Source organism: Equus asinus, chromosome 19 (assembly GCF_041296235.1).
Source record: "Equus asinus isolate D_3611 breed Donkey chromosome 19, EquAss-T2T_v2, whole genome shotgun sequence".
Taxonomy (NCBI): Eukaryota; Metazoa; Chordata; class Mammalia; order Perissodactyla; family Equidae; genus Equus; species Equus asinus.
Window position 1 is genome coordinate 19258757 of NC_091808.1, and position 26677 is coordinate 19285433.

Sequence of the window (26677 nt, forward strand, 5' to 3'; positions counted from 1 at the left end):
AAAGGGGCTATGAAATAACTTTCAAAGATAAAAAGGGGGACTAGACAACCAATTAAAAATGAAAAATAGAACCCAAAGCAATCAAAAGCTAAGTGAACTGAGTCCTCCAGCCCGGGCCTGGGCGGCAGCTCTGCAGCTGAGGCCCACCGTGAGCTCCGGGTTCCGGCAGCTGGGACACAAATGGTTGTGCCTGGGCCTAGCACAGGGCTGGGTGCAGAGCAGGCCTCGAAAGTCACCCCGTTGTCATCCGACGGGGTGCGGTGTGCAGGCTTCTCCAGGAGTGGACGACTCCTGGCCGCTCATCCCAAGTGAGCAATTTCTGGGTTTGTTCCCCAAACCCCTCCCCAAAAAGGGAAGCCCGGAATGAGCCTTGAACAGCAGGTGTGGGGCAGAGGTACCACTATCCCTGGGATGAGGCCCTGGGCAGATCATGGGCAAGTCCACAAAGGGTCCATTCCCCTCCACCCAAGGCCAAGCCTCACGGGCCAAGCCTGGAGCAGGGGAAGCTGGCAGGAGGCGGTCAGTGTCTGCTACTCACCAGGAAACCACCGGCTTGGGCTCCCCCTGCACACGGATGCTCATGGTGACGTCTTGGCCTTCTCTTACTGACTGGTCCATAAGTGAGACCTGAAGGGGGACCCCAAAGTGTCAGGGGAGGCAGTCAGGACCCAGTGTTGGCTCCTGGGGGCTGGGGCATCTGGACAGAGGCCTCTGCCACACCAGTCTGACTGAGGTTGGCTCTGGGTAAGAAGGGTTAACTGGGCCAAACTCCTGGCCTTGCTGGAACCTGGTGTGGCCCCAAGAACAAGGCGCCATGTGAAGGAACAGGGGTACCCTGGGGGCTAGGGGCTGGCCTCAGGGCTCTGACCTTGAAGGTTGGGGGGGCCTTGGAGCCAGTGTCGGAGGAACGGCGGTTCTGGCTGGGGCTGAGCTTCATGGTTGGGGTTCGGGGCCAGGTCTCCCCAGGCTCCGGAAACTCTTCTGGGGGGCTCAGATACTCCTCGTCAGAGGTGATGGGGCTACTGAAAGGAGATGTGGACCCACCTGGAAAAGAGACAGAGAAGAGAGAGGGGAGGAAGCAGGGCAGGGAGACTGAGAGAGCTGGATCGATCAGCCCCAGGGTCAAGGACCTGATAAGGTCTGAAATGTCACAGAGCCCAGGAGCTGAGGCAGCTCCCACAGGCCGGCCATGCCCTGACTTCACTTACTCGTTGTGTGACCTGGGCCTGAGCCCCTGAATCCTGCTCTGTCACAGATGCCCAATACTGACCCTGCTGATCCTCCTGAGTGGAGCAACCAGAGGGAACGGCCTGGGGCAGAGGGGCTGCCCTGGGCCTTGTGGGAGACTTGGAATTCCACTGGAGTAGGGAACCCACATCCCTGGCACAGAATCAGAGGCTCCTAATGCAGATGGTCTCTGGACACCAGAGTGGCAGAGCCAGGACACTTCTTGGGTGAGCTGGGCCTGGTGCAGAGGAACACACACCTCCAACAAGCCCCATCCTGACCTCGGTGCCAGGGCCCATGAGGCGGCACTGTCCAGCCTGCCCTTCCCCCTCTCCCTTCTCAGCTTCCTGCCCCAGATACCCCAGGGGCACCTGTTGGCCCCAGCCCTAGAGCATGGACCCTAAATCTCAGAGGATGGGAAAGCAGAGTTGGAGTCATCCTCAGAGAAGGGCGGCTCAGCCTGGGGAAGAGGAGGGGTCACCAGCGTCGCTTTGGGGGAGGGGTGTCCCCAGGGCCCTGACACCCTCCCCTGCAACTGGCCTGGGGCCCAGCCTCACTGAGCTGGCTCCCATCCGACTGCCAAATACAGACATGAATCCGCCACAGCCCCCTGGCCCCTCCCCCTGGTTCCCCCACCCCAAGCCCCCGTGGCCCGGCCCCCCGCAGGGCTGAACCCCGACTCACCCCGAGACTCTGCACACGGACCCCAGCCTGCACCCGTCCCGAAGGCTCTGCCCTGGCCCCAAGCCCTCCTGCTGTCTGCTGGCTGCCCACCCCGCCCGGCTCCCCAGGGAGCAGGAGCCCAGCCGGCCCAGCCCCACACGCTGACCTGCCGAGGCTCTGCACGAGGTCCTGGGGGAGGGGAAGAGCCTGAGGAGGGGCAGGAGGAGGTGGGGGCTGGCGGGGCAGACGGGCTGGGTGGCAGGCAGGCAGCTGGCTGGGAAAGTGGCGCTTGCTGAGACCACAGCAGCCCGGCCCTGGAGGGGAGGGAGGGGAGGGAGGGGAGGGGAGGGGCAGAGGCAGCCGGCTGTATTTAGCCACCCCGCAGCGGGATCTGCCTTTTCTCTCCTTACTGCTCCAGGACCCTGACAAGCGCAAAGCCCCCTCGGTGGCGCCTCGGCTCAAAGTGCAGGGTCCTCGGTCCCCCGGGGAAGAGGGGGTGGGACAGCGCTGTAGCATCCAAGATGCTTGCCCTGAGTATTTTGATGTGTCCATCGGAGGAGGTACTGATGGCAAGTGGCCCTAGGATGCCCCCTGCTCTGATCAGACCACCAAGACCCCGGATGGAGGAACACGCCGGCAAGCCTCAACTACTACAGAGCCAGGCCACTCGGTTTCCTCTGGTGCTGAGAGTTAGGGAACTGTCAGGGCCTTTGGCCTCTTTCCCAGAGATGCCCTCCTCAATCTGAGGGGCCCAGAAACCGTCCTCTGCCTCCCTTGCCTCCATTCCTGCCAACCCTCCTCCTCCAGGCTCGGCCAGGGCACCTGCTGGCAACTGTCCCTCACCTCATCAGCCCCACTAGGGCCAACAGCAGGGGGCCGGAGGCTGCTTCTCCCAGTGACCCCTCACAACTAGAACCCACCTGCATTTGGGTTAGGGAAGGGGCTTGGAGACACAGCAGGGGAGCTGTTGAGGAGAGAGGCCACATGTCCTCCCTCCTCTTGTCACCCTCGCCCAGGGCGACATTCCCAAGCTATGACCTGTGTTTCCCAGCACTGCCGGTGAAGAAGGAGGGGGGCCCAGCAGAGGAGGGGGCCCACCCTGCAGGCTGGCCAATTGAGGTGGGGGGTGGGGAGGGGAGGGAAGTCAGAACGGCACTTGGTGAGCGTCGGCTCGGGGCTTGGCCACTAGCTGATGCTGAGATCACAGGCATGGCCCCTGGAAGTGGGTGCCCTCTCCCCTCCAGGGTCACCTCCAGGCTGGACAGCGCTGAGGCGGATGAGGGGCCCAGGGAGGGAGAGCAGAGATTAAAGCTGGACTGTGAAGGTTTGCAGGGAGCCTCAGAGACCCCTGGTGGTGGCCAGGGGAACAGCACCTGGGGGACATCCAGCGATCAAGTGAGCCTGGGTCCTCCAGCCTCTCAGAGAGGGGGTCTGTCAGAGCAGCCCCGGCCAGAGGCTCAGGCTCCAGAGGGGGCAGAACTAGGCTTCTGAGAAACAAGGCAGTGGCCCCCACCCCTCTGTAGCCCCAAAACTGCACAGCCAAGGAGGCCGATCAGGGATGTCTGTCACCAGCTCCCAGAGCCTCTGGGGTTCCATGCCAGGCTCTGGTGCCATCTCACTTTTCACTGTCTCCATAGCCAAAATGATCTTTGTAGCCAGTCCTTACATCCCAGCCCTGCTCTACCCACAAACCTGGCTCTACTGTGGGAAACACAGTTACACCAGCCGGGGAGGGGAAGCAGGTGCCCCCCAAACCTAAGATGCACATGTGCCTGCCATGGAGTTGCTGCCCCGACACACGCTGACCCCAGGCACGAGTCTAGCCTTTCAACACTGCTGCCAGGTCAAACTCACTTAATGAAAATAAGGGCACTGGAGAGCCCACAAGTCGGGGAGCCCACCCTCCCTCCTTCCCCAGACCAGTGGGTCCCAACATCCCTGTGGTGGTCTCTCAACAGACACAGTCACATCCATCTATGCAAGGCCCTCTCCATCCATCCGAATGGTTCTTGAACCACCCACATCAGGACCACGTGGGAGCTTGCTTAAACTATAAATTCCTGGGCCTGCCTTACTCTGACCTGAAGAATTAGATTTCCTGAAATGGGGGTCAGGAAACCGGATTTTTTAAAAGCACCCCGGGTGATTCTTATGCACAGGAAAGTTCAGGGACCTCTGTGACCCTCCTGGGAGGAGGACAATGCTAAGAGGTGGTATCACTGAGGCCCATCTCACTCGGCCACTAGACTTCAGGGCAGGGTCCTGAACCTCGGAGGGCTGACCATAGCCGGCGCGCTGCCCACTGCACCACCTGGCCTCCCACCTTGAGGCTCAAGGTCTGAACTCTATGAGAGTGGTTCTCAAAGTTCACCATGCACCAGAATCCCCTGGAGGGCTGGTTACACCACAGACTGCTGGGCCGCACCCCCAGGGTTTCTGATTCAATAGGTCTGGCAGGGGGCGATAATGCATGTCTCTAACACATTCCCTGAGGTGATGCTGACATCCTTGGTCCGGGGACCACACTCCGAGGAGCATCGCTCCATCACCTCCTCTGCCATCCCAACCTCCACTCTCAGGCAGATCCTCATTACTCTCTGCAGATGTGTGTCCCAGGCAGCCTCTGTGTGCTACCCAGGTTGTTCCATGGGCCTGGAAAGTCACAGGGATCTCCACCGCCCACTGCCACCTCACACTCAGTCCTTACGGTCCACCCTGCCCCTGACTATCCAGAAGGGCCTCCAGCTTTGGCTGTGAGGGCTAAGGAGAGGCAAAGGCACGCTTGTGTCCTCAGGAGCCTTCTGGCTGGTAGGGATGACCAGCCAGATACACGGTTAAACCAGCAAGCAGAAATAAGGCGGCAAGGGAGGGGCAGACGGGGTCAGGGGATTACAGAGAGCAGGACAGTGCTTTTGGCTCAGGGAAGAAGAGGGAACTGAGGGATGGGATGGTTTAAGAATGAAGAATTTGGTTTAAGAAGGAAAAAACTCTGCTGGCAGGGGAAACCGCACCAGCAAACGTTCAGAGGCAAAGCACACGAGCAGAGAACTAGAGCTCGACTTTCTGGCCATGGAACCAGGTAAAGAGAGAAGTGGACGTGACAATGTCAGAGCAGCTGCCTCCAGTCACCCTCGCGTCATCCTCTGGTCCAGAGGGGATCCTCTGAAGGCAAAGGGGAGCTCCTTGAGGTGTCTCAGGGAGGGAGTGACGTGCCGGAGGGAAGCAGCATGTCTAGGCGGCTGGCCCTTCCCAGCCCACTGTCTGCAGGCACCGTCTCGGCAGGCCCTCAGAGGCGATTCCCTTAAGCAAGGGACAAAGAGGACAGATTGGCCTGCAGAAGGGAATTTCCACAGGTGCTGTCTCGACTGTCTTCCCTTAAGAGTTGTGCTGAGGGTGTTTCCGTCTTGGTTTAAAATGGACAAGGAAGCAGAGAGAATTCCACACGGTCAGCCTGACCTTGCCATGGCAGTGGCTTGTTTCCTATGGGTGATGACTCGGGGTTGCTCCCTGTTGGACAAAGTGTCAGCGCCCACAGTGAGAGACCCCTATTCTTCTCACAGGCTGCGTGTGACCACCCCCATTCTGAGGTAGCAGCCTGGGGGAGACCCCCATCGGGGCTGACTCACTTCTGGTAGACAGGGGTGGGGAGGGAGGGCCAAGTCTGGGCAAGGGCCCATGCTGCTTTTTTAGATGTGTCCACACTCCCATCAAGGATGAACAATGGGCCCGTGTGGCATTCTGAGATCCCCTCCAGGGGCAGCCGCTGCTTTCACAAGGGGGCACCTGTTGTCTGCAGCACCGGCCGGGACCAGGGCCAGGAGAAGAGAGGAGCAGACGCCGGTGGGGTGATTCTCTTCCTTTCCTTTTGTATTCATGACCCCCCAAAACAATCTCTGTTGTGATGGTGTCAGTCATATAGGTGAGACCAGAATGAGGGCTGATAAGCCATATCCTCTGGCCCAAATGTCCTCAGCTAAATGATCAGCCCTATAGAGCCTCACACACCTCACCGAGGAAGCAGCCCCAGAGTTATAATGACCCTCGCTTTACAGATGAGAAAACTGGCCAGCTACGGAAAAGTGGAGAGGCCAAGGTCTCAGCTGGAAAATGCTAGAAGCTTGGCCTCAAACATGACCTGAGCTTGAGGAGGCATGAAGACAGCAGGATGGAGGTGGGGACGCACGGAGCCTCCCACAGCCCCCTTCCTCCTGCCCAGAGCCCGCGGTGGGGAAGCCGAGAGTACATACACCAGGCACGCAGAGACGAGGCAGGACCACAGCCCAGGCAGAAGTGGGGAGTCCAGAGAGGAAGGAGAGAAGACCCCCAGGCTGATGCACCACAGACGGCATCGGCAGTCTCTGCCCCGTGAGCTCAGGAGCAGAATCCTACTCAACCCCAGGCCTCTTCAGAGTAGCGGGAAAGGGGGCAGGGCAGGGCAGTGGTTACGAGTGTCAGCTCCGGAGACCCAGGGACAGGGCTTCAAGTCCAGCCTCCCTCTGGCCCTCTACTCCTAGAGCCAAGCACCCCGATGGAGTGGCCACTAGCCACCGAGACTAAATACACATTAAGTAAAGTGAAATGAAATGAAAAAGTTCAGCAACTCAGTCGCACGAGCCGTGTTTCAAATGCTCAACAGCCCCATGTGGCTGGTGGCTACCATACTGGAGAGTGCATATATAGACTATTTCTGTCCTGACAGAAAGTCCTGTTGATCAACGCTGCTCTAGAGCAACTTGCTAAAGCTTTCTGAGTCTCAGCTTGCTCATCTGTAACATGGGCATAATAGCAGAACCCACTTCACAGGTGGATTAACTGTGATAATTCAATCAGCACGGGGCCTGGTACATATGAAGGGCTCAGAGTACATATGAAGGGCTAACTAGTCATGTTCTTTTCATCTGCCATCCACACTAAGTTTATTTGCTTCTCAGGTGAGTACTGCCACTGCTTTAAATCACCTGTTACTTAGAACATCCCAAAGCAGATTGTAGTAATAATCATTAAAGGCCGCTAGCCTCGTGCCAGTTCTGCGTCACCTTACAGCTCCGTGTTTGTATCTTCCCATCTGTAAAATGGGACTGTTAACACCTGCGAAGTACCACTCCGAGGGATATTTATGGCACAGTGTAGCTCAAGGAAGGGAAGGGATGTGAAAGGGTTTGGAAAAAAGTATGTGGCATGCTCCATACACAAGAAAGTGTTTAGAGACAGGCACACTTGGCACTCAGTTGGTACTCAATAAATGCTGTGAGACGGATGTGGGCAGCAGTCCAGAGTGCTCAGCTTTGGTTAAGTACACTTCTCACACTGCCCAACCCCTTGCCCCAGTACACACACCCCCTGGGAGAAGGACTGTGGTCTCAGCAGAGTTATCTAGGGGGTGGGTGGGGTGGGGCTGCCAGGGCTGGTGAGAACCAGATTGCTCCCCAAACCACAGCACCCAGGTAACCACATTCTCCAGTTACCCACTCATTCCTTGTTCCTATAGTTTTCAACCAGGAATTAAGATCTGTGGGCTGTCAAAAGCAGGTCCTGTTGGGGTGGGCACCCCAAGAGGACACTGGGTGGGGGGTTGAGGAAGCAAGAAAAGGAGGTGGTTCCACGAGGTCTCTTCCCACAAGACACTGCACACTCCCTCCCTCAACCCATGGCCACCCCGCCATAGTCACACTGCGGACACCCTTCCCTAGCTCCACCCCCCCACTCCCTACAGACTCCAGGCCTGGGACACACCCTGCCCTTGCCAAACTTCGGTGCCACCCACTGGTTCCACCCACGCCTGCAGCTCTGGGTCCACTGGCCCCCGGCCAGCTGCTCTGGACCAAACAGAGCCTTGTAGGGTAAGAAAGTCAGCTTCCTCCAAGAGAGCCGAGTCTAGACCCACGCGCCCGCCCCTCAAGCCAGCCTGACTTATGGGGGCTGTTCTCTGGCGGCAACGCCTGATGCAAGTGACTAATGTGATACAGCCTTTCTGGCTCCCCGGGGTGGAGAAGGCGCAGAGATGCCTTGAAGGGCTGAGGACACAGGGGCTGGGAAATAGGAGGGGCTGCGGCTGCGGGCCTGGCAAGGACAGGGGAGGCGTCCCTAAGGCACGGACAGCCTGAAGAAAGGGGCAGAAAAGGAAAAGGCAGCTTCCCAGAGCCTCGTGGAAACCTGCGCTGCTGTGCATAACATCACCGCTTAATAACGCTAACAACTAACATTTGTCCACAGCTTTACAGCTCATAAAGCTCCTTCACACGTTTGCCTTCATTCTCGAGGATGGTATAATTATCTCTGGTTTACAAATGAGGAAAGTGAAGCGCAGGGAGGTTCGGTGTGGCAAACCCAGAACTCCCAGGCAAGTGCTGACAGCTGCCTCGCCCCGAGCCTCCTGCCCAACCTTAAAAGGCTCCCAGATGGCCCTGAGCCAGTATTGGGACAACCCCCCCCACCCCCCACACACACACCCCTCCCCTAGCCAAATCTCAGCTCAAGCCAGGTATTGACTGGAGTCCTGGAGCCAGGCCTGAGCCCCCTAAGGGGAGCTGGGAGCTGAGTCAGAAGCCAGATCCCAGAGGTGATGGAAGGACAGAAGCACGCAGCGGAGGGATGGGTATGATTCACCAAGGTGGGCGGGGCACAGAGAAGGAGAAAGCCTAAAAACACAGGTTCCTGGGAAGGGTATGTAAGCTATGAAAATACAGACCTGCCGTTCTACAAAGCTATATGCGTGCAACCAAAAGGACCTAATGCAGGACAGGGACTGGGAAGATACCATCCACCGGTGAAGGTGCCAAGGCCCTGGGACCACAGCAAGACAGGCTCTGTAATCCTGTCTCCTGCCATGATGAGGAACAGAACAGCGTGTGCTATTCCCCTCTGGGCCTGCCCAGCCCCTCCCCTGCCAGTCTAAATCCCAACCCACTCGAGAGCCCTGCTGTCCCGTCTCGTACCCCACAACACTGCCCGACTGTTCTAGACACTGGGTTCACCTGCCCTGCACTGTCCTCCAGCCTAGCTCCTCTGATCTAGGTTGATGGCCCAATGGGGATATCCTTGAGGGTTGAGTCTGCGCCTTTTCCTTCTGGAAGGCCCCCTTCCCAGCCTCACCTCCCCCCACCCCCACTGCCCAGGGTCAGCACATTGTCAGGCCCAGCAACCTGAATGAGTTGAACTGGCCATGCACGCTGACACCAGTCCAGCCCCGCCCTGAACCAGAAAGAAACTAGGCTTAGACCCAAAGGAAGTAGTCCGACACCAAGTGAGGGCTTTCACAAAAATAGAAAACAAGGCCGCCTCAGCCACTGCCCTCTCCCGAAGTGCTCTCGGCTGCACCCTCTTTAGGGCTCTGGGTTCAATAGACCGAGCGAGGGAAGGGGAAGGATTGTGGCACTTAAAAGCATCTCCTTTCACTGGGGGGAGGGGACTGTTCTGGAGAGGAAATGACCTCAGAAGGCTCCTGATGGCTTTTAAGCCCTTTGAGCTGGGAGATTCTTCTTCTTGGAGACTCCAGGGTAATTTGCTTTCCCCACAGGACCCGGTTCAGGTAAATGCCAAAGAAGGATGGCATGTACGGGATGTCTGAAGGCAAATTTCACTGACTTCATGAATTGGCCAGCCTGGTGTGTGCCTAGGGAATTTAGCCCTTGCCCCACGGCCAAGGCCATTTAAAATGCTTCCACTAGAGCAGATTACACCGAGAACAGACTGTGCCCGCTGGTCGAGAGCCCAGCTCTGGCTGGGAGTGGGAAGGGAGCCTGGGCCCATGGGGAAGGGTCACTGGCCGCCCCACCTGCCCCCGGGCCCGTGGCTCCCTACCAGGTCTGACGGCCAGCGCGGCAGCACAGCTGGCCTGGCCCAGCTCGTTGGTGGCGGTAGCTGTGTAGCTCCCGGCGTCGGCCGCCCGGGCCTCCCGGAGCAGCAGGGTGTGCCGCTCGCCTTCAGCCCGGATGAGAAGGCGGCCATCACTGCGAAGTGGGGACCCATCCTTCCGCCAGGACACTGAGGGGAAGCAATGGGGTGATCGGGTTGCCATGGCCCACAGGGGCCCACTGGGGCAAATCTCCCTGCACCCCACCATAGGGAATTCAGAGACCTCCCCTCACTCGCAGAAGCCAGGTCTGCCCGCCCCTCTTTGGGATTCTGGGAAAGCTCCCCTAACACACAGGAGTCAGGCCAGCCCCCTGGCGTGGACGATCTCCACCACCTCCACAACCCCTCCTTCCAAGGACTCGGGGTGGGGGAACGTCCCCTTCCGTCTCCACCTTCGCCTGGCCCCAGCCCTGGAGCTCACCCTGGGGTGGCGGGTTGGCAGTGACAATACACTTGAGCAGCGCGTCCGCCCCTGGGGCCACCACTGCATTCTGCAGGGGGATCTCAAACACGGGGGCCTCCAAGGGCTCTTCTCCGGCAGACACATAGGAGTCGTCTGAAGACTCTGCAGGAGACACGAGAGACAGGGTGAGGGGACGGGTCCCTGCGGGGCTGACTCGGGGAGAGTGGGTGATGGCAGACCCATATCCTAGAAAGCCAAACCCAGAGAAGGGCTTCTAGAAGATGGGGGCAGGGGATCAAAGGGTGTCTCTCGGGACAGTCCTGAGACAGGAAGAAAGGAAGACTGAGGGAGGGTCCTCAAACAGGACAGGACAGCCGGGACTCTTAGCCTGGCTGCTCCTCAACTTCAGGCACAGACAGAGTGGTGGCTTCTGGAGGAAGGTAGGGACCGCACTGTGTCTTCACCCAAATCAGTCATCAGGGAGGGTAGATCAGGCCCTGAGCAAGGCCCTCTGAGGGGCACGAGATTTTACCAGTTTCCATGCAGACAGAGGACAAGTTAATAGAACCCGAGACTTAGGCAAAAACAGTGATGTCACAGGGCAACACGTGGTAAACTGACAAATTAGTGATGCCACTGGATTCAAAAGTGGGAGCAGCAGGTGTCCTGCCCTCTAAGCAGCCTCCTGAAATCGGCTTTCATTTCTGCCCATTCACCAAACAGTAACAACGCACTTACTGCATACTGAGCTCTGTATGGGTACGAAGGATGCAACAGGAAATGAGATGTGCGCCTTACTTACAGGAAGCTTGTACACACAGAGATCATAAAACTCCACTGTCGTGGATCTCTAGGGGCATGTTCCAACCCTGACAGTCTACAATCTAGCTAAAACACAGTGTAGAAAGCCAAAAACCACTCAGAATCCCAATTATGCTGTTTTCTAGCTACACAGCCTTGGGCATATTAGATAACCTCTCTGCACCTCAGTTTTATTATCTGTAAGATGGGACTGATAAATAACACCCAACATTTTGCAGAGCTGGTATACAGATTAGAACAAAATAACACCCCTAAGTGCCCAGTTAATATAATGCCTGGGACATGGCTGTGGGTATGCAACAATGGTGGCTAGGAGGACGCTGGACAGGGGCCTAACCATCTCCAAAGATTTTGAGATGGTACTATTTAAACAAAAAAGCAATTTTTGCTGAAGAAAAATACAGAGTGGGAAGTGCAATGAAAGAGACACTGACAGGGTGTCCTGGGAGCAGTGGGTAGAAGCATCTGGCCCAGGGAAGCAGCAGGGGATGGGAGAGAGTCAAGGATGGCTTCCTCTTCCTCACTCTAGCAGGGGCCCCAAGCTGATGTTCGAGATGAAGAGAGCCAGAAGCAGGGGCATTCTGGCTCTTGGTCACTACCCATGGGAAGATTGGGAGATAACACACAGGCTGGCATGTGACCACCGTCAGCTCAGGGATGCAGGGACTCAAGGACCAGAGAGAGGAAGCTAGAAGGGAGCCTGGGTCAGAGCTTAGTGGCCACGGAGGGATCAGGGATGGTGCCGGGATCAGGGGGCAGAGATGACAGTTGACTGGCCCAAAGCTTGCCTGGAACAGGCACCTATTTATTGAGATGGGCTTCCATCTCTTCCCCCACAGAGGGGTGGCGTGTGGAGGGGCTCCTTAGGTTTCCACGGGTGCCCCTCTTCACGGTTAGGTCCCTAACCCAACAGACTAGCAGGCCACTGGACCCAGGGGACCTATGGCAGACGTCCGGGCACTGGGTCTTTGCTGACACCTCCGCTACACCCAGCCTCCATCCAAACACTCACACTGCCTCATCAGTAGGCAGGGGTTGGCACAAGGGCCTTCATAATCTTTCACTCCAACTCGAGCTTCAGTCTATGCCTTCCCTCGGAAACCATATCCTCCCAGCTGCCTAGCAGCCTTGTTCTCCCTAAACGCCCTCCCACTCAGGTCCCAGCACCTTCTCAGCCCTCCCCGAAGTCTTACCGAGCTCAGGAGAGGTGGGCCGGGCCCGGCGACCTCTGCCCTGGCTGCGGGCCCCTCGGCGGTCCCAGGCCCCCCAAGGACCGTCCTCCTCCAGCCCTCTGCGCAGCCTCTTCTCGGCCTCAGGCCCCGCCCTGTTCTTCTCCAAGGTCTGGGGTACAGCAGCGCCCTCCTGGCCCGGCGTGGCCCAGGGCAGGAAGCGCACGGCCTGCGCCGGGGGCTCCCGCTTCCGCCCCGGGGGGGCTTTCGTCCTGGCCTCGGGGGGCTCGGCGGAGGGGGGCGGCACGGGGCTCCGGCACTCCTGGATGGCCCTGCCCCGGGTCAGCGGGAACTGCTCCCGGCGCCTAACCTCCTGCTGCGGGCCTTCCCCGGACTCCGTCCTGCCCGCCGGCCCGCGGCTCCGGGGCCTCCCCGGCTCGTCCTCGGGCCTCCCCGCGACGCTCGGAGGGGGCGGCTGGGCGGCGACGGGGCTCACGGCCCGCGGAGTCTTGGGGGTGGAGGGCCGGGAGAAGAGTGGGGGCTCGCCGGGCTCTCGAGGGGACGGGGCGCGCTGCAGCGTGGCGCGCAGAGACTCGTGCGAGCGCACCAGCTCCTCTCGCGACGTGGAGCGGCGGATGCGCCCCAGCTCCTGGGCGAAGCGCAGCTCGAGGTCAGAGGCAGGGCTGCGCTGCCGGGTGCGCTCGTCCAGCGAGGCCGCCTTCTGCTGGAAGAGGCGGCGCCGCTCGGCCACGCTGCCCGCGGGCGCCCGCAGCTCCTCCTGGGTGCCCCACGGCGCGCCCTCCGACTTGGGCTGCTCCAGCGAGCGCGCCTTGCGCAGGGGCACCCAGGGCCGCAGGGGCGCGGGCGGCGAGTCGCTGCGCTCCAGGCTGCGCCGCCGCTCCTCGAAGAACTGCAGCTTGTCCAGGATGCGGGAGCCGGCGCGCACCAGCCTGGGCGAGCGCCCCAGCGCCGACAGGCGGCCCGAGGCCTCGCTCAGCGGCGACTGGGGCCGGGACTCGGCCGTGCCCGCCAGCGAGGGCCCCGACGACTTGGACTTTTTCCCTCGCTTCTCTTCGGCCGTGGTGTCCTCCGGCAGTACGGGCTCCTGAGTGCGCCGGTGGGGAGGTGTCGGGGTGGCCGGGGGCTGGGCACTGGGTCCCGGCGGGGGTCGCTTGCCCACCCGAGGGGACGGTGGGGGCAGGAGCGCGGATTTGGAGGGGGGAGGTAGAGCCGGGCGCCGCGGGGCTTCGCTGGCCGGCTGAGGCTGAAGGTCGGGCTCCTCCCTGTGCAGTCCGCTCTGAGGGACGCTGCTGCAGAACCAAGACGAAGAGGGGTCGAAGATTCAGGGGGTCTCCCCTCCTAGACCTTCAGCTCGTGACAGGGATTGGGCGGTGGGGCATGCTGGGAAGGCTTGGGGGTGACATGGGCCAGACCCTCCACCCCCTCCCCGCTAAGAGGAAGGCACAGCCAGAGCAGGTGCTGGGGAGAGGCTGGCGGCTCAGGCACCAGAAGATTCTAGTGGCTAGGTCCAGGTACAGACTCAGCCCCAGGGACTCTGGCCAGCCCCCTCCCCCCAGCCCCGGAAGATGGGAAACAGCAGAAACAGAACTGAGCGGTGGCAGAGAAAAGAATGAGGCTCAGGACTCAAAGGATGAATGGTGAGGGAAGGCGGGAGGGTTGGATGGGGAGGGGCCCTCTCAGGAATGCAGCCTCCCACTCGTTCTTGCCCCCAGCTGGCCCCTACAGCCCTGCCCATCCTTGGCGGGACATACCCACTTCACAGCGGCCTCTAGAAGAACAGGCACAAGCCTTCCGGGAGCAGTGCCCCTGTCCCTGGGATTACCTAGCACCTACGCAGACCTGAGCCCATCACCAGTGCTGACAGGACACAAGAGGTGGCAGCTGGGGTCCCTGGGGTAGGAGACTAGGATCCCTAGGTTACTATTCCCTTCCATCAGTCTGCCCCAGTACAAGCCTTTGACTTTGTCCTGTCCCTGGAAAGTTACCTGAGTCCTTGGAAACCCCCTGAGAAGCACAGAAGCTCCCAAAAGGGGGACGCTCAGGAATAACTCAGCTCAGAAATAACTACTGCGTGGGCCTGAATATGGAGTGTGGGGGAAGAGGAGGAGGGAAGGAGCTGGCCAGCCCTGAGTACCCCTCTCACCTCCAGAACTTTGATGCCCAAGAGCTGGGCCTCAGTTTCCCCCATCTGGACCCTTGGGGGGCACATCAAACATAAATATCAGCAAGAAAAGGAATCTGAGATATTAGCACCATACCTGACACATTAGAGAGAGGTTAATAAAAACTTAATGGCTCATTGAGTACTTGTGTGCCAGGCACGTATTAAATGCTTAAAATGCATTGAGTCATTTAATCCTCACAACAATCCTCTGAGATGAAAACTGTTATTACCTCCATTTACAGATGAAGAAACTGAGGCTTAAGAAGGTGGCGTGCCTTACCAAGGTGACACGGCTAGGAAACGGCTGGTGCTAGGACTGAAACCCAAGAGGTCTGACTCCTGAGCCCTCATTCCCTCCAAAACGTCTGGGATTCTGGGGGCACAGAAGGGAGGGGAAATAGTAGAGTACCGGCCACGAGCAGAAGTTGTAGGGGTGCCTGAGTGTAAGGATGTTTGAGACTACCTGAGTCAGCCACCCTCACTGCGGACCCCACCTCTGACTTGGGGGGAAAGGAGATGGCAATCCAGACTGGCCTAGGGAGCAGAACCTTAGCCAGCCACCTGCAGGGAGGCAGAGTTCCCGAGGAATGGCCTCTGGGAACTGGGTGAGGCATGGAGAGAAATTGGGGACAGCAGAAGAGGCCTCTTGCCGGCAGTTTCAAGCTCCAGGCCAGCCTCTGTACCACAGATATCACTAAGGAGATGGGTTCCTCGGAAGTTGCCATAGCAACTCCAGGCTCGGCTGGGGCCTGGCAAAGACGGGCAGGGAAGGAAAAGGCAAGTCCAGGGCACCGGAGTGCCTGGTTAATGCCAACTACATAGAACAAGGGAGCCTCCCCTGGCCCTGCGCGGACCTCTCCCCTGCCCACCACTAGCCACTCCAAACACCCTGAAAACAGCATCCCCCCACAAGCCCCTTCTTTCTCCTCCATGATGGTACCTCCCCCACACACCCATACCCATCACAAATCAGGCCCCCTCTCGGCTCCCCAAATGCCCCCCAATACCTCTGTCATCAGCCACTCCCCTCTTCTATTATAGCACTCCCTCCTGTGCCAGCCCCCAAATCTCGAAAAATGGTTCCAATGCCTATAACACGTCCACTCCTCACCCCCCCCTACCAGAACAACCTTCAACCCCACCCTGGGCCTTTCCCACAGGTCTGTCATGCACCCCCGCCTCCATCACTTCAAGCCCTCTACCTCCGCCCCAGGCCGTCTCCAACCCTCTCTGCCCTGACCTCTGCCTCCCACACCCCCTACTTCCTCCTGCTTTCCCAGGCCCCTGGCCCCATCTACCCCCTGACCACCTCACTCTCTTCTCTCTCCTGGTTTCGCTCTTGCTCCCTTGCTCTCTCCTGCTCTCCCGGGAGCTGCCGTGCAGAAAGGTTCCGTTCCTCCCAGAAAAAGGCCCACATGGGAGCAGGAATGTGCAGAGAGATGAAAAGGCAGCAGCTGCTGAGACAGCAGGCACGGAGGGGGCCCCCGAGGGGGGGGGGAATCCTGGGGACAACTGGAGCCTAAATGGGCGAGGCAGGAGAGGGCCCCTGGGAAAGTGGAGATCTTGGAGGAGAAGGGGAAAGGGCAGAGGGGTCCACGAGACCATGGAGATGGCATGGTGAGCCAGGACAGTGGGGGCGGGGGGATGTGGGTGGTGATGGCACAGGAGGAGGATGGAGCGGTGTGGGAAGATAGGGTGGGTAGCTGGGACAGGAGTAGAAGCAGTGGGGGGTGGAGAAGTGCACAGAGGGATGGCTGGTGCAGGGCCGATGGGGGGGTGGAGGCTGACGGAGCGGTGAGGGGCAGTGCAGGACAGCATGGTGAGGTGGGACAGTGCAGGCCCGTGTGAGGCCATTACTTACACGTGGATCGAGAGCGCCCGTCCTCTGTACAGACTGAATGCGCTGCCATACGGGTCACTGGCCACCGAAAGGCTATCCTCTGACCCCCAGCTTGCGCCCACCAGATTAGCTCGAGACGCCCGTACCAGCGGCTCCACCCCCAGGTGCCGTGGCCCGGCCCCGGTTGCCTGTGCTTGCCTTGGGCTGCCCGGGAGGCGGCGGGTGCCACCCCTGCTGCCCGCTTCCTGCTCCAGGACCGTCTGCCCGCTGCCCCACCAGCTCACTTGCTCCTCCGAGGTGCCTGTCACGGAGGTCGGGGGTGTGTCCAAGGAGGTGCCCACCAGGGTGTCAGAGCCCCCTAGAGAAAGGAGCACGGTGAAACCGAGGCACCTCTTTGGGAAGCCCGCCTTTGCTCTTTGAGCACCCCTGAGAGCTCACCCGTGGGGGTGCTGAAGGCCCCGTCATCCCGAAGCTCCAGGCGCTGGGTCCCCTGCACATCGCTGATGTCATCCTCGCCCGTCTCCGAGTCTGGAGAAGAAGGGGTCTGTGTGGGCAGGGCCCTCCTCCCTCTCACTCCAACTCTTCCCTATGTCACCTCCTGCCTCCCCCACGCAGGCTCCATCTTACCACTGGTAGGGCTGCCAGCACCTCTCTTCTCCCCTCTGTTGTCCCCCACATCCTGGGCTGCGTGGGTAACCCCTCCCATGCCAGCCTCCTGGCTCCATCTCTGCGGCCCTGGCTACACACCCCTGCCTACTTGGTAGTGCCCTCAAAGCTACCTACGGACCCCCTCCCAGCCACTTAATGGATTACCAGGGCCTCAGCCCTCCCCCTCCTCCCCTGTCGGTGGTAGCTTAAGTTCCTGTGCAGGCCCCAAAATAAGATCCTAGGTTCCAAGGCTCTAAATTCTGGGTTCCAGTACCCCAGGAACAAAGAGGAGTCACCTCAGAGTCATACTGTCAGGGCACTCGCCCAGCCGCAGGGCCAGCCTGTCCTCCACCCCAAACCAGCGGAACACCTCCGGGTGCAGCTGAGGCAGGGTGAGGAGAGGCCGGCGGGGGCAGGAAGGAGGGGAGTGGAGGGCTAGGGCAGGAGCGTTTCCTACCGTAACTTTGCTTTCTGCAGGAGCGGAAAACTTCGCTTCCATAGGAGCAGCAGGAGAGAGACATGGACAGACTGTTATCAGAGCGTTTGTGGGGCAGGGCATGGTGGGCAGGCAGGACAGAGGGGGCATGAGGGTACCCAGTGCCCAGAGATGCCCTGTGGGGACGGGACGGGGGGAGGGAGACACCTGGGGTGAGCAGAGCATCTCATTCTCTGACTGCCTGCAGGCTCCTCTGTGCCCAGCACGGGGGAGCCCACATGCATTGGCTGTGGCTTATTCCAACTCCCCCAGCGATCCTGTGCCCTTGGCACTTTTACTGGTGCTCCCACTGGCCACGCACACACACACACACACACACACACACACACACCTGCTTGTACTCGGCCCAGTCACAGCCCCAGACCCCCATCAGGCATCAGGCCCACCCTCTATTACAATATTTGCATTGTGCTTTGCTCTCTCCTGCAAACTCCCCCTGGCCCCCATCTTCTGCATCATGATGTGACAGGCACCCTCCTCTCAATCTCTCCCTATTGATGAATGGTCCTCACAAATGCCCAGTGGTTAGGCTAGGAGCAAAGTTTCCTGGGCATATTTTTTACTTTCCCAGATTCTATCAGGTTCTGTGCCTCAGTTTCTCTATGAGTGCCGTGACAAGCAGGAGCCATGTACGGGTTGCCAAAGCATGGCAGGGAGCTCATCCCCACTCGGCCCCCACAGATGGAGAACAGTGAGCCCAGGCTGACGGTGGGGTGTGCTAGTGAGCCCCACCCCCATTGCTGGGTCCCCTCTCAGCTGCAGGGCAGAGGGGGCCTTCTTGGGTGCGTGGGTGAGTGTGGGTGTATGGGGGGGGGTCCCACATCTCATGGGCCATCTTCAGGGCCTGGGTGCCCCATAAGGGGACATGGACCAAGAGGAGGAGTGGGCATGGGCTAGAGCAGGGAGCCCACGGTCCACGCACCATGGGTGAGTCGGCCAAAGGCCCTGCGGGAGTGGCCGGTTTTCTGAAAGAGAAAAGCCAGAATGAGTTGTTAAGGGGAAGGCTCGCTCCTGACGTCCCTATACCTCCCATCCAAACCTATGTATCAAACAAAGTCATTCCAGGGGCCAGTGGGGGGAGGGGGGTCGGACAGAGACCAGGGCAGCCAGCTTCCCCTGTAGGGAATGTCTCCACTCTTCCTTGCCTGTCAGCCCTCCCAGCTGGAGCTCCGGGGAGGAGCAGGGCAGGAAGGAGAGAAAGGACAGCAAGGCTGTGGGTCAAACGCCCAGACTCATGATGAGCAGAGGCTCACAGGACTGGGGACCTGAGTGACACCCTCAAGATAGAGGCTAGGAGACAAGATAGGCAGCTGGCTAACGTGAAGGAAGAGATTGGGAGGATGCTTGGATGACTGGGAGATGAAGGGACAAGGACACAGATTCCTGCTGGGAGGAGGACAGACACCTGGGATAGGTGTCAAGCGGGCAGGCGAGGGTGAGGCGGGACAGAGGGCAAGGTCCCCGAGAGGCCGGAGCCTCGCGAATGCAGGAAGGAGGCCCGGGTACGCAGAGGACAGGGCAGGGCTTGGGGAATTGATGGAGCTCAGCGCGGATCCCTGTGCGTTGCTTTCAAGAGCTCCGGAAGATGGAAGGCTCCAGAGTGGGGGGCTGGGGAAAGCCGGGCGGGGGCCGGAGCCGGGGTTGGGCAGAGGCGAGGGGAGCCGAGGCGGCCGGGAAGCCAGTGGGCGCTGCACGCCGCAGACCGCCGCGGGGGCTCCCCCAGGGGGGTCGCGAGGATCGGGGGCGCGGGGGTCTGCCCGGCCGCGCGGGGAGGGGCCTGCGCTCTCGGGACGCAGGCGGGGAGCCCCCCGGAGCGCGCCCGCCCGCGGCCTCGGCGCTAGGGTGGGGCAGGCGCGGCCCCGGCGCCCCCTCCCCGGGCCCGCCGCGGTGACCCGCCCTCCCTCCGGGGCGCCCAGCCCTGCCTGCCCCCTCGCGGCGCCGCCCGCCCCCGGAGCCCTCACCTGGAAGCGCTTCTTCACCCACAGCTTCTTCATGGCGGGGGAGGGGGCCGGGCCGGCGGCCGGGCGAGGAGGGGACGGGCGGGGGCGGGGCGGAGTCGGAGGCGGGGCCGGGGGCGAGCTGGGGAGCGGGCGGGAGCCGGCGCGGGTGGCGGAAGGAGCCGCGGGGCCGCGGGAGCCCGGGCGGGGGTAAGGCGGTGGCGCCCGAAGCCCGCGCCTCCCCCGCCAGCCTGCACCCCACCTGGCACCCCTGCCCTCGCCTGTTCCTTTGGGGCGGCGCTCACCTGCCTCCCGGCACCCCCACCCCGCATCGGCCTCCCTGGTCCTGGGCACATGGGGAAACTGAGGCACAGAAAGGGGTGCAATGGCCCCCAGGAGGCTTCAGGCCAATCTCTCCTTGGCAGCCCAACGCGGCCTCCACGCCATCCCCACCCGCCTCCCGCGGGGCCGCTCTGGAAGGTCAGCCTCCTCTGGACTTGCTCACTCCACAAACATGCGCACACGGACGCCGTGCCAGGCACCACCGAACTCGCCGCGCCGGGAGTACGCCGCAGGGCCACAGCGCCGGGTGGGGGAGCCTAAGTCATACACAGCACAAGGGTCCTCTTTGGGGGGCTTCGTGCTGACGTGGACCCAGACTAGGAAAACCCCCAGACTCTTCGGGAAAGCCAGACAGGGCCCTAGAATTTCTTGATAGGTCGGTACGCTGTCTCTGCACCCTGACACACACACATATGCACACACACACAGGTACCCAGAGGTACTTCCATTATTCACTAATAGAACCCACCTTCTCACTCATGCGTGAGCATCCTCACCAGGCTTTCTTTGTCCTCCTCCTATACAAGACCATGCACACTTTGCTTACGCAAAACTACTCTCCCCCCACCCCAACAATCATTGTAAATTTCTTAAGCATTTACTAAGTGCCAGCTACTTCTCAAATGTTACTTCATCAAGGTAACCCCATAGCTTGAAACCCTCATGAACATTTAACAGGCTCCATTTAAAATGGCAAGTGATAAAGGCTCAGAGAAGTCCTATCACTTAGCTGCAGCCACACAGGTTCTGTGTCTCCACGTGTCTCCCGGATCCAAATTCCCACGCCAGCTTGCACAAGCAGTGCCAATCCTGGTTTCTGAAATGTGAGTACTAAGTAATAAACACTTAGGCATGCTTGGTAATGTACAGAGCATTGTGTACGATGCAAGGAAACTCATTTAATCCTCACAACAAGGTGGGAGACTGAGGCACAGAGAGGTTACTTACTCCAGTTCACACAGCCAATAATTGGGAGACCCAGGATTCTGACCCAGGCACTGCGATTGAGATATTGACCACTGGGCCGTAAAGCCTCACATACTGATTGGTCAGTGGGTTCCTTAACTTTCTTTCTTTAAAGCATGGATCCAAAATAAATACAAGGCAACTGATGAGTTTGGTTCAGCCTGCACAATATTTCAGGTGGCACGCTCAAGTTCAGCGGCTGACAGCAGCACCACACTCATTTTCAGTTTCTACTTGGCTCCTGGAGTTACGGGAGCTTGTGGCTTCTTGATTTTGAAGTTTAAGTTCATGTCTTGTACATTCTGGGTGCATACACGTGGTTCTGTTTCCCAGACCCCCGGAAGCCGATGGTACACATACAGACACGTGCACGGGGACTGAATGGAGGGTACATGTGTGTGTCCCTATCAGTTCCAGCCAGAGGACCCAGGATGCCCACGGGCACTTTCCCTGCCCACCCCCTAACATGCCCACTCACAGATGGGGGAGCTGAGAGAGGAGAGGGGGTAACTTGAGCCCCTGTTCCCCAGGAGAATCCGAGGGGCTGGCACATTCCGTAGCAAAAATAACCAATGGGCAGCGGGCGTGAGTGACGGGACAGCTGGGCCGAGGAGGGGCCCGTGGGATTCTGTGTTCCTGCTCTGGGCCTACACCGCTCACCCCCACAGGGCTGGCCTGGGGCATGCTCGCAGGGTGGGCCTCCCCCAGCTGGCCCCAGGTCGCCCCAGTTTTCCTCCATGGCTGGGCAGCAATGGCCCCCTTCCATTTCCCCAAACCCAGACTTCCAATTTCTGCACTGCCAGCTTTTCCCCTTAACCAGAGAAAACCCGAGTCATCATGCGGTGTCTGATCCCTCATGCAGACCCTCCACTGAGCCAGATGCACCCCCGTCCCTCCTCTTTGCCTCCCCTCTTTCCTGCCTCAGCTCAGTTTCTCCCTTCCCTCCTCTTGCTTCCCCTGCTCTGTATTTCTGACATACTATATAATTTTTACTTATTTATTATGTTTATTGCATATTGTCTGTCTGTCCTCACTAGAACGTAATCTCTAGGAGGACAGGAATTTGGGTGTCTCCCCCACCCCCCACTTATGTATCCCAAGCACCTAGAACAGTGATTAGCACACAGTAGGTACTCCATAATTATGGGAGGGGGTGGCAAAGCTGGGGGTGGAGAGGATGATGGGTGGCAGGGATGGGGACATTAAGTCTTCTTGGAACAGCTCATTCATCCAGCCTTCCTCCCTTCTCTGTCCTGACCCAGACCCTTTTCCGAGAAAGAGCTGGAAAAGTGACCATCTCACATCCAGGATCCTCCTGGGGGGGCCTGCCTTGGCTTCAGGAAAGTTATGCATGGGCTTTGGTTACTTCGGGGCCCCTCCGCTCCCCTCTCTCTTGCCTCCCAGGGCTCCTCACTGCTCCCACTCCGGCCCCTCCTCTCCCTGATTAGGACTTGCCATGAATGGATGGTGACACTCTCCATCCCCATTCCCAACTCCATACTAGTTTCCTCCTGGTGTTTTATCACACATTCTAAATTCCAGGTGAAAAAGATGATAACGGCAGAATGTTCCTCAATACAGGTTCCGGTGTCTTCTCCACTTTTCTCTTGCCCTTTCTCCCTATCCCTAAGCTCTCCTCTCCATGCCTTCAAGTTCCTCGCATGGTTCACTACCATCTGTTGACTTTTGGCCCTTCTGATTGACCCTAGAGTCTTCCAGACCCTGGCTATGAAACTTCCAACTAACAAACGCGGTGAGCATCGTCAGCTTGTGCCTTCTCTCAGTGCTACCTTCTCCTCTTACCTCCCACCCTTTAGTGCAGGCCTCCCCCTCCAACCACACATGCTCCAAGCTTTGAGAGTGGCACTTGCTCTGGTCATTTGATTTGCACATGGCTCCTAGGCCAGTGCAGGTGGGAGCCTGATGTTTTGAAAGAGAAGAATGCCTGCCCATCCTGAAGATGGAGCCAGAAGCTGGCTTTGGGGATACTGAAAGAAGGATGGTTATGAAGACAGATCCTTGCGTTACTCTTCCCAAGCTTCTCTTGCTGAGGACAGGCAAGGTGGACCCAGACTCAGCGACCCAGCTTTCAGATCTGACTCTGCCACATCGCTAGTCACATGACCTTGGATAAATCTCCTCCTTGAGCCCCAGTTTTCTTATATGTATAATGGTCATAACAGTAACCTGGAGCTTAGGAGATTAAATACCTAAATGGGTTAGGGTGTTTCACACATGACGAGGGGCCTACAAGTATCCTGATTCTGTGCCATCTTCATTATGCCTGTCCTTTCCTTGTTTCTGTACCCCAAATCCCACCCTCCTGTTTCCCATCCTCCAAACTCTCCAGCCTGCAGCCCACTCGTCTTCTTAAGGCCCCAGCCTCCCCCAGCCATGCCAGCATCCCTCCATCCCTGAGCTAACGTCTCAGGCTTCGGGAGTGCCAGGAACCTTAGCATCACCCCGTCTTGCTGAGCCAGACTGCAATCCCAGCCAGGAAACGGCCTCCTTCCCTCCATAGCCAGGTCCTGGCTGGGCTTCCTCGAGAACCCTGAAGTCCTCCTGCTGTTGAGCCCAAGCAAGAAGGTTTTCTGTGAGTGAGTCTGAGCAACACTGAGCTGCTTGCCCAGATGCCCCTGACCAGGACGGGTCCCTGGGCAGAGGTTGGGGAGAGGGACAGGAGGAGGAGGAGGAAGCCAGACTCACCTAGTCTGTCCCCCAACATCACCAAAGCAAAGCCCCTCCCTCCCCCAAATCATGTGGGAGGTGCATAGTAGAGAAGCTCGTGATTCTCTGCAGTGGGACAGACCAAGTCTTCCATTCCTGCTCTGCCACCTTCTGTCTGTACAACAGGACATGTCATTTAATCCCTCTGGGCCTCAGTTTCCCCAGGGTTGCTGAGGACTTAAATGACGTATCAAAGGATATGACAGCATATTGCCTGCCACACAGTAGCATAGTAGCTATTCATATTATTATAAATTACTACTAAGAATTATTACCGGTTAACAATAATTATCAGGCTGCCCTTGGGGTAAAGATTTCACCAGTATGAAAAAATTCTCAAATGTGACTTGCTGCAGCCCATCCTTCTTCCTGTTTTTTTTTTTTTTTTTTTTTTGAGGAAGATTAGCCCTGAGCTAACATCTGCTGCCAATCCCCCTCTTTTTGCTGAGGAAGACTGGCCCTGAGCTAACATGCATGCCCATCTTCCTCCACTTTATATGTGGGATGCCTGCCACAGCATGGCTTGCCAAGCGGTGCCATGTCCACACCCGGGATCCGAACCGGCGAACCCCGGGCCATTGAAGTGGACCGTGCGAACTTAACCGCTGCGCCACCAGGCTGGCCCCTCTTCTTCCTATTTTAACACGGCTGTCAAAAGGCACCAAATCCAGTCCCACAGCACCCAGGGTCCTTTCCTCACTCCAAACCTTTCAAACATGCTGTTCCATCAGAACAGCCTGGAACCAGCCCCAGCCTCTGTGGAGACGTATGCAGCCAGGACTCAGCTCTGCCGACCATGCCTCAGATTATAGGGGGCTGCGGATACAGCCCTGCTGGGGGGCTCTAGCACCCTGTCACTCTCCCCACTTTGGGGGCCTAGGACAGGGCTGGGGCTTTGGTCTTCAGAAGGCGAGGTCAGGGCTCTCTCCAGATAACCGACAGCTCCCCATCCCTTTCTCTCTCCTCCCTCAGGAAGTTCTGGGGTAGTAAAAAGCCTGCAGAGCAGAAAGGAGGATGACCAATTCTTAGTTCTGGGAGGGCCACAAGTAGCTATGTGTCTGTGGGCAGATCTCCCTGCACTCTGGACCACAGTGTCCTGACCTGTAAAAGGCAGTGTTTGGAGCTGTGGTTCTCTGTGGTCCTTCCTAACTCTAAACCAACATTGTGACCACCCCACTCCTTCCCCTCCCTAACATCGCTCTCCCCTAAGCTGTATTCTCATCAAGCTACCCATCTGGCCCTCCAGTTTATGTTCTGTTTTCAGTCCCCTTTGCCCCCGAGGGGACCAGAGCTAAGATCCCCAAGGAATCTGATCCTTCCCCACCTCAGAGCTTTGCTAGGACATGCCCCACCCCCTAACCCCACGCTAGGAAAGCCAGTACCTGGCCAGGTGTGAGGCCACCCAAGAGAAGCCAGCCTTAGCCCTGTCTCTCATTGAAGACTGTAGGAGGGTGGGCAGGGTGGGGCTGCAGAGAGAGCAGAGATGCTGACAGAGGGAGCTGAGCCCCTGCTTCCTCTCCTGACTCAGCTGCACCCTAGAGCCTTCTTTCCCCTCTAGCTGTTGAGGTCCTTCTTCCCTGAGCCTCCTCCTCAGCCCCCAAGGATACACCCCTACAAGACACCACGAGCTGGAGTGAGAATTCTCTCTTGAAAATGCCCAGGACAGATTCAGTGGCCCCCACACTCTTTGCCATCTCCCCTAACCGCAGCAGACTTTCTCAGAATTCTATTTTTCCAGGCTTGGTTTGCCAAGGCTCTGTCTTAATGACACCTTAATAACACCTGCACGAGTGCATGCTTGCACGTGGATTCTCAAAACCCACCTCCATACACACCCAGGCCCCCAGCACTGATGCTCTGCACCCTGTTTATACTTGTCCACCCACTGGCCTCTTCCAGCCAGCCTGGTGCTGACCACACCAACCTACCCCAGCCTGGGCTTCGAGGAGCTCTCACCCATCCCCTCAACACTGGGGCTGCCGGGGGGCAGCTGGCCCCTCCTTCAGTCATGCACACACCTGTAAGGGGCTGATCAGGGATGTCCAGCCTAAATCATCGGCGGGGATGAAGATGACTTCCCCAGAAGGCCTCTCTCTAGGGGGAAACTAGGAAGGCTCTCACTGTGAATTCCCAGAAGGGCCTGAGGGGGCTCAGGCTTTGCTTACCAAATGCTGACCCTTGACCTCTGACCTTCCTTTGGGGGGCCTCTCAACCTGGATACCCCTTCCCTGCACTTTCCTCTTGCTGGGCACTCTGGGTCGGTGCCGCTGAGAAGTCAGAGCGCCTGGGAAGAAGGCTGGATGAGCCGGTACCTCCCCGACGTGGCCCAGGCAGCCCTGTCTACCTCTGCGCACCCACCCCGCCGAGGGCAGCCCCCCCATTACCTCCAACCTCCAGCACCGTGAGAACAGCCTCGCAGGAGGCCTGGCCCCGCGTGTTCTGCGCCCTGCAGCTGTACACGCCGGCGTCCTGCGCGCCGCAGCTCCGCAGCCACAGGCAGCTGGGCTCGGGGGCCGGCGGCGGCAGCAGCTGCCCATCCCGGAACCAGCTGAGGCTGGGCTGGGGCGTCCCGCTCACCACCACCCGGAGCCGCACGTCGCTGCCCGCACACACCGCCGCGTCCTTCAGGGGCCGCAGGAAGACAGGCGCCCCGGCCCCCACGCCTCCGCCGGCCCCCACCTTGGCCCTCTTCGGGGGCACTGTGGGGCTGGGGGGTGCCCTCGTGCCCGCGTCCTCGCCTCGCATGCCCCGGGCTTTCTGCATGGCCTCTGCGAGCTGGGCTGGGGACACGCTGGAACTGGACGGCCACGGGGGCACCCGGGGATGGTGCCCTGGGAGATGAGTCCTGGGGGGCCAGCGCCCTGCCTTCCTGCTGCCCGCCGCCTTCGGCCTGTGCTACCCAGAAGGTCACCAGGGCGGCCGGTGGTTGCGCCTCGGGGGCTATTTTTAGGCCCCCCGGCTCGGGTTGCGAGAGAGCTGTGGAGGGAGGGGGCAGCAGAGGAGGGAACTTGGACTTCTCTCTTCTCCTTCTCTCCCTCCAGGAACCCCCATCGGCAGCCCCGGCTTAAGTGGGTTCCTGAGGACTTGTTCCAAGCCCCCTCCCCGCCGTGATCTGCCTGCCCCCAACCCGGGAGTCAGGTTACCCCTGGGTGCAATCCCATTTCCCTTCCTCCCTCCTCTCAGGCCCTGACTCCCAGTCCCACTCGGCTGGGGAAGAGGGAGAGGCCTGGGGAGATGCCTGGGAGGCAGGCCCAAGTGGAGGTGAGCTGACAGTGGGGAAGAGGACCAGCAGCCTCCCCCAGCCTCCATGACAGCCCCGTGATCAGTAAGACCAGGAGCGGGGAGTCAGGTGGATTCTGGCTCCCAGCTGGTCCTCCCTTACTTGCTGGCTGACACCA

The 26677-nt window shown here is 59.2% G+C and overlaps 1 protein-coding gene across 14 annotated transcripts in view; it reads right to left on the reverse strand.

Annotated features, from left to right (window-relative positions):
* The window catches only part of SPEG (striated muscle enriched protein kinase), a 54600-nt gene extending 28407 nt beyond the window's left edge, over window positions 1-26193 (reverse strand). For 4 of the 14 annotated variants that reach the window (XR_011495551.1, XM_070489671.1, XM_070489680.1 and 1 more), the window contains exons 1-10: window positions 25664-26193; window positions 18230-18272; window positions 17269-17339; window positions 16602-16691; window positions 16185-16521; window positions 12163-13448; window positions 10166-10309; window positions 9691-9873; window positions 869-1044; window positions 539-627 (exon numbers count right to left, since the gene is read on the reverse strand). Coding sequence is in view for 13 of the 14 variants with exons in the window: in XM_070489671.1 (XP_070345772.1) it covers window positions 539-627; window positions 869-1044; window positions 9691-9873; window positions 10166-10309; window positions 12163-13448; window positions 16185-16521; window positions 16602-16691; window positions 17269-17339; window positions 18230-18272; window positions 25664-26042 (2798 nt within the window). In the remaining variant the exon portion in view is untranslated. Of the gene's footprint in view, window positions 1-538; window positions 628-868; window positions 1045-1911; window positions 2189-9690; window positions 9874-10165; window positions 10310-12162; window positions 13449-16184; window positions 16522-16601; window positions 16692-17268; window positions 17340-18229; window positions 18273-19268; window positions 19542-25663 lie in introns of those variants that run through there. The other 10 variants (XM_070489679.1, XM_070489683.1, XM_070489678.1 and 7 more) reach the window with 8 other exon arrangements.
* Between the last annotated feature and the right edge of the window lie 484 nt (window positions 26194-26677).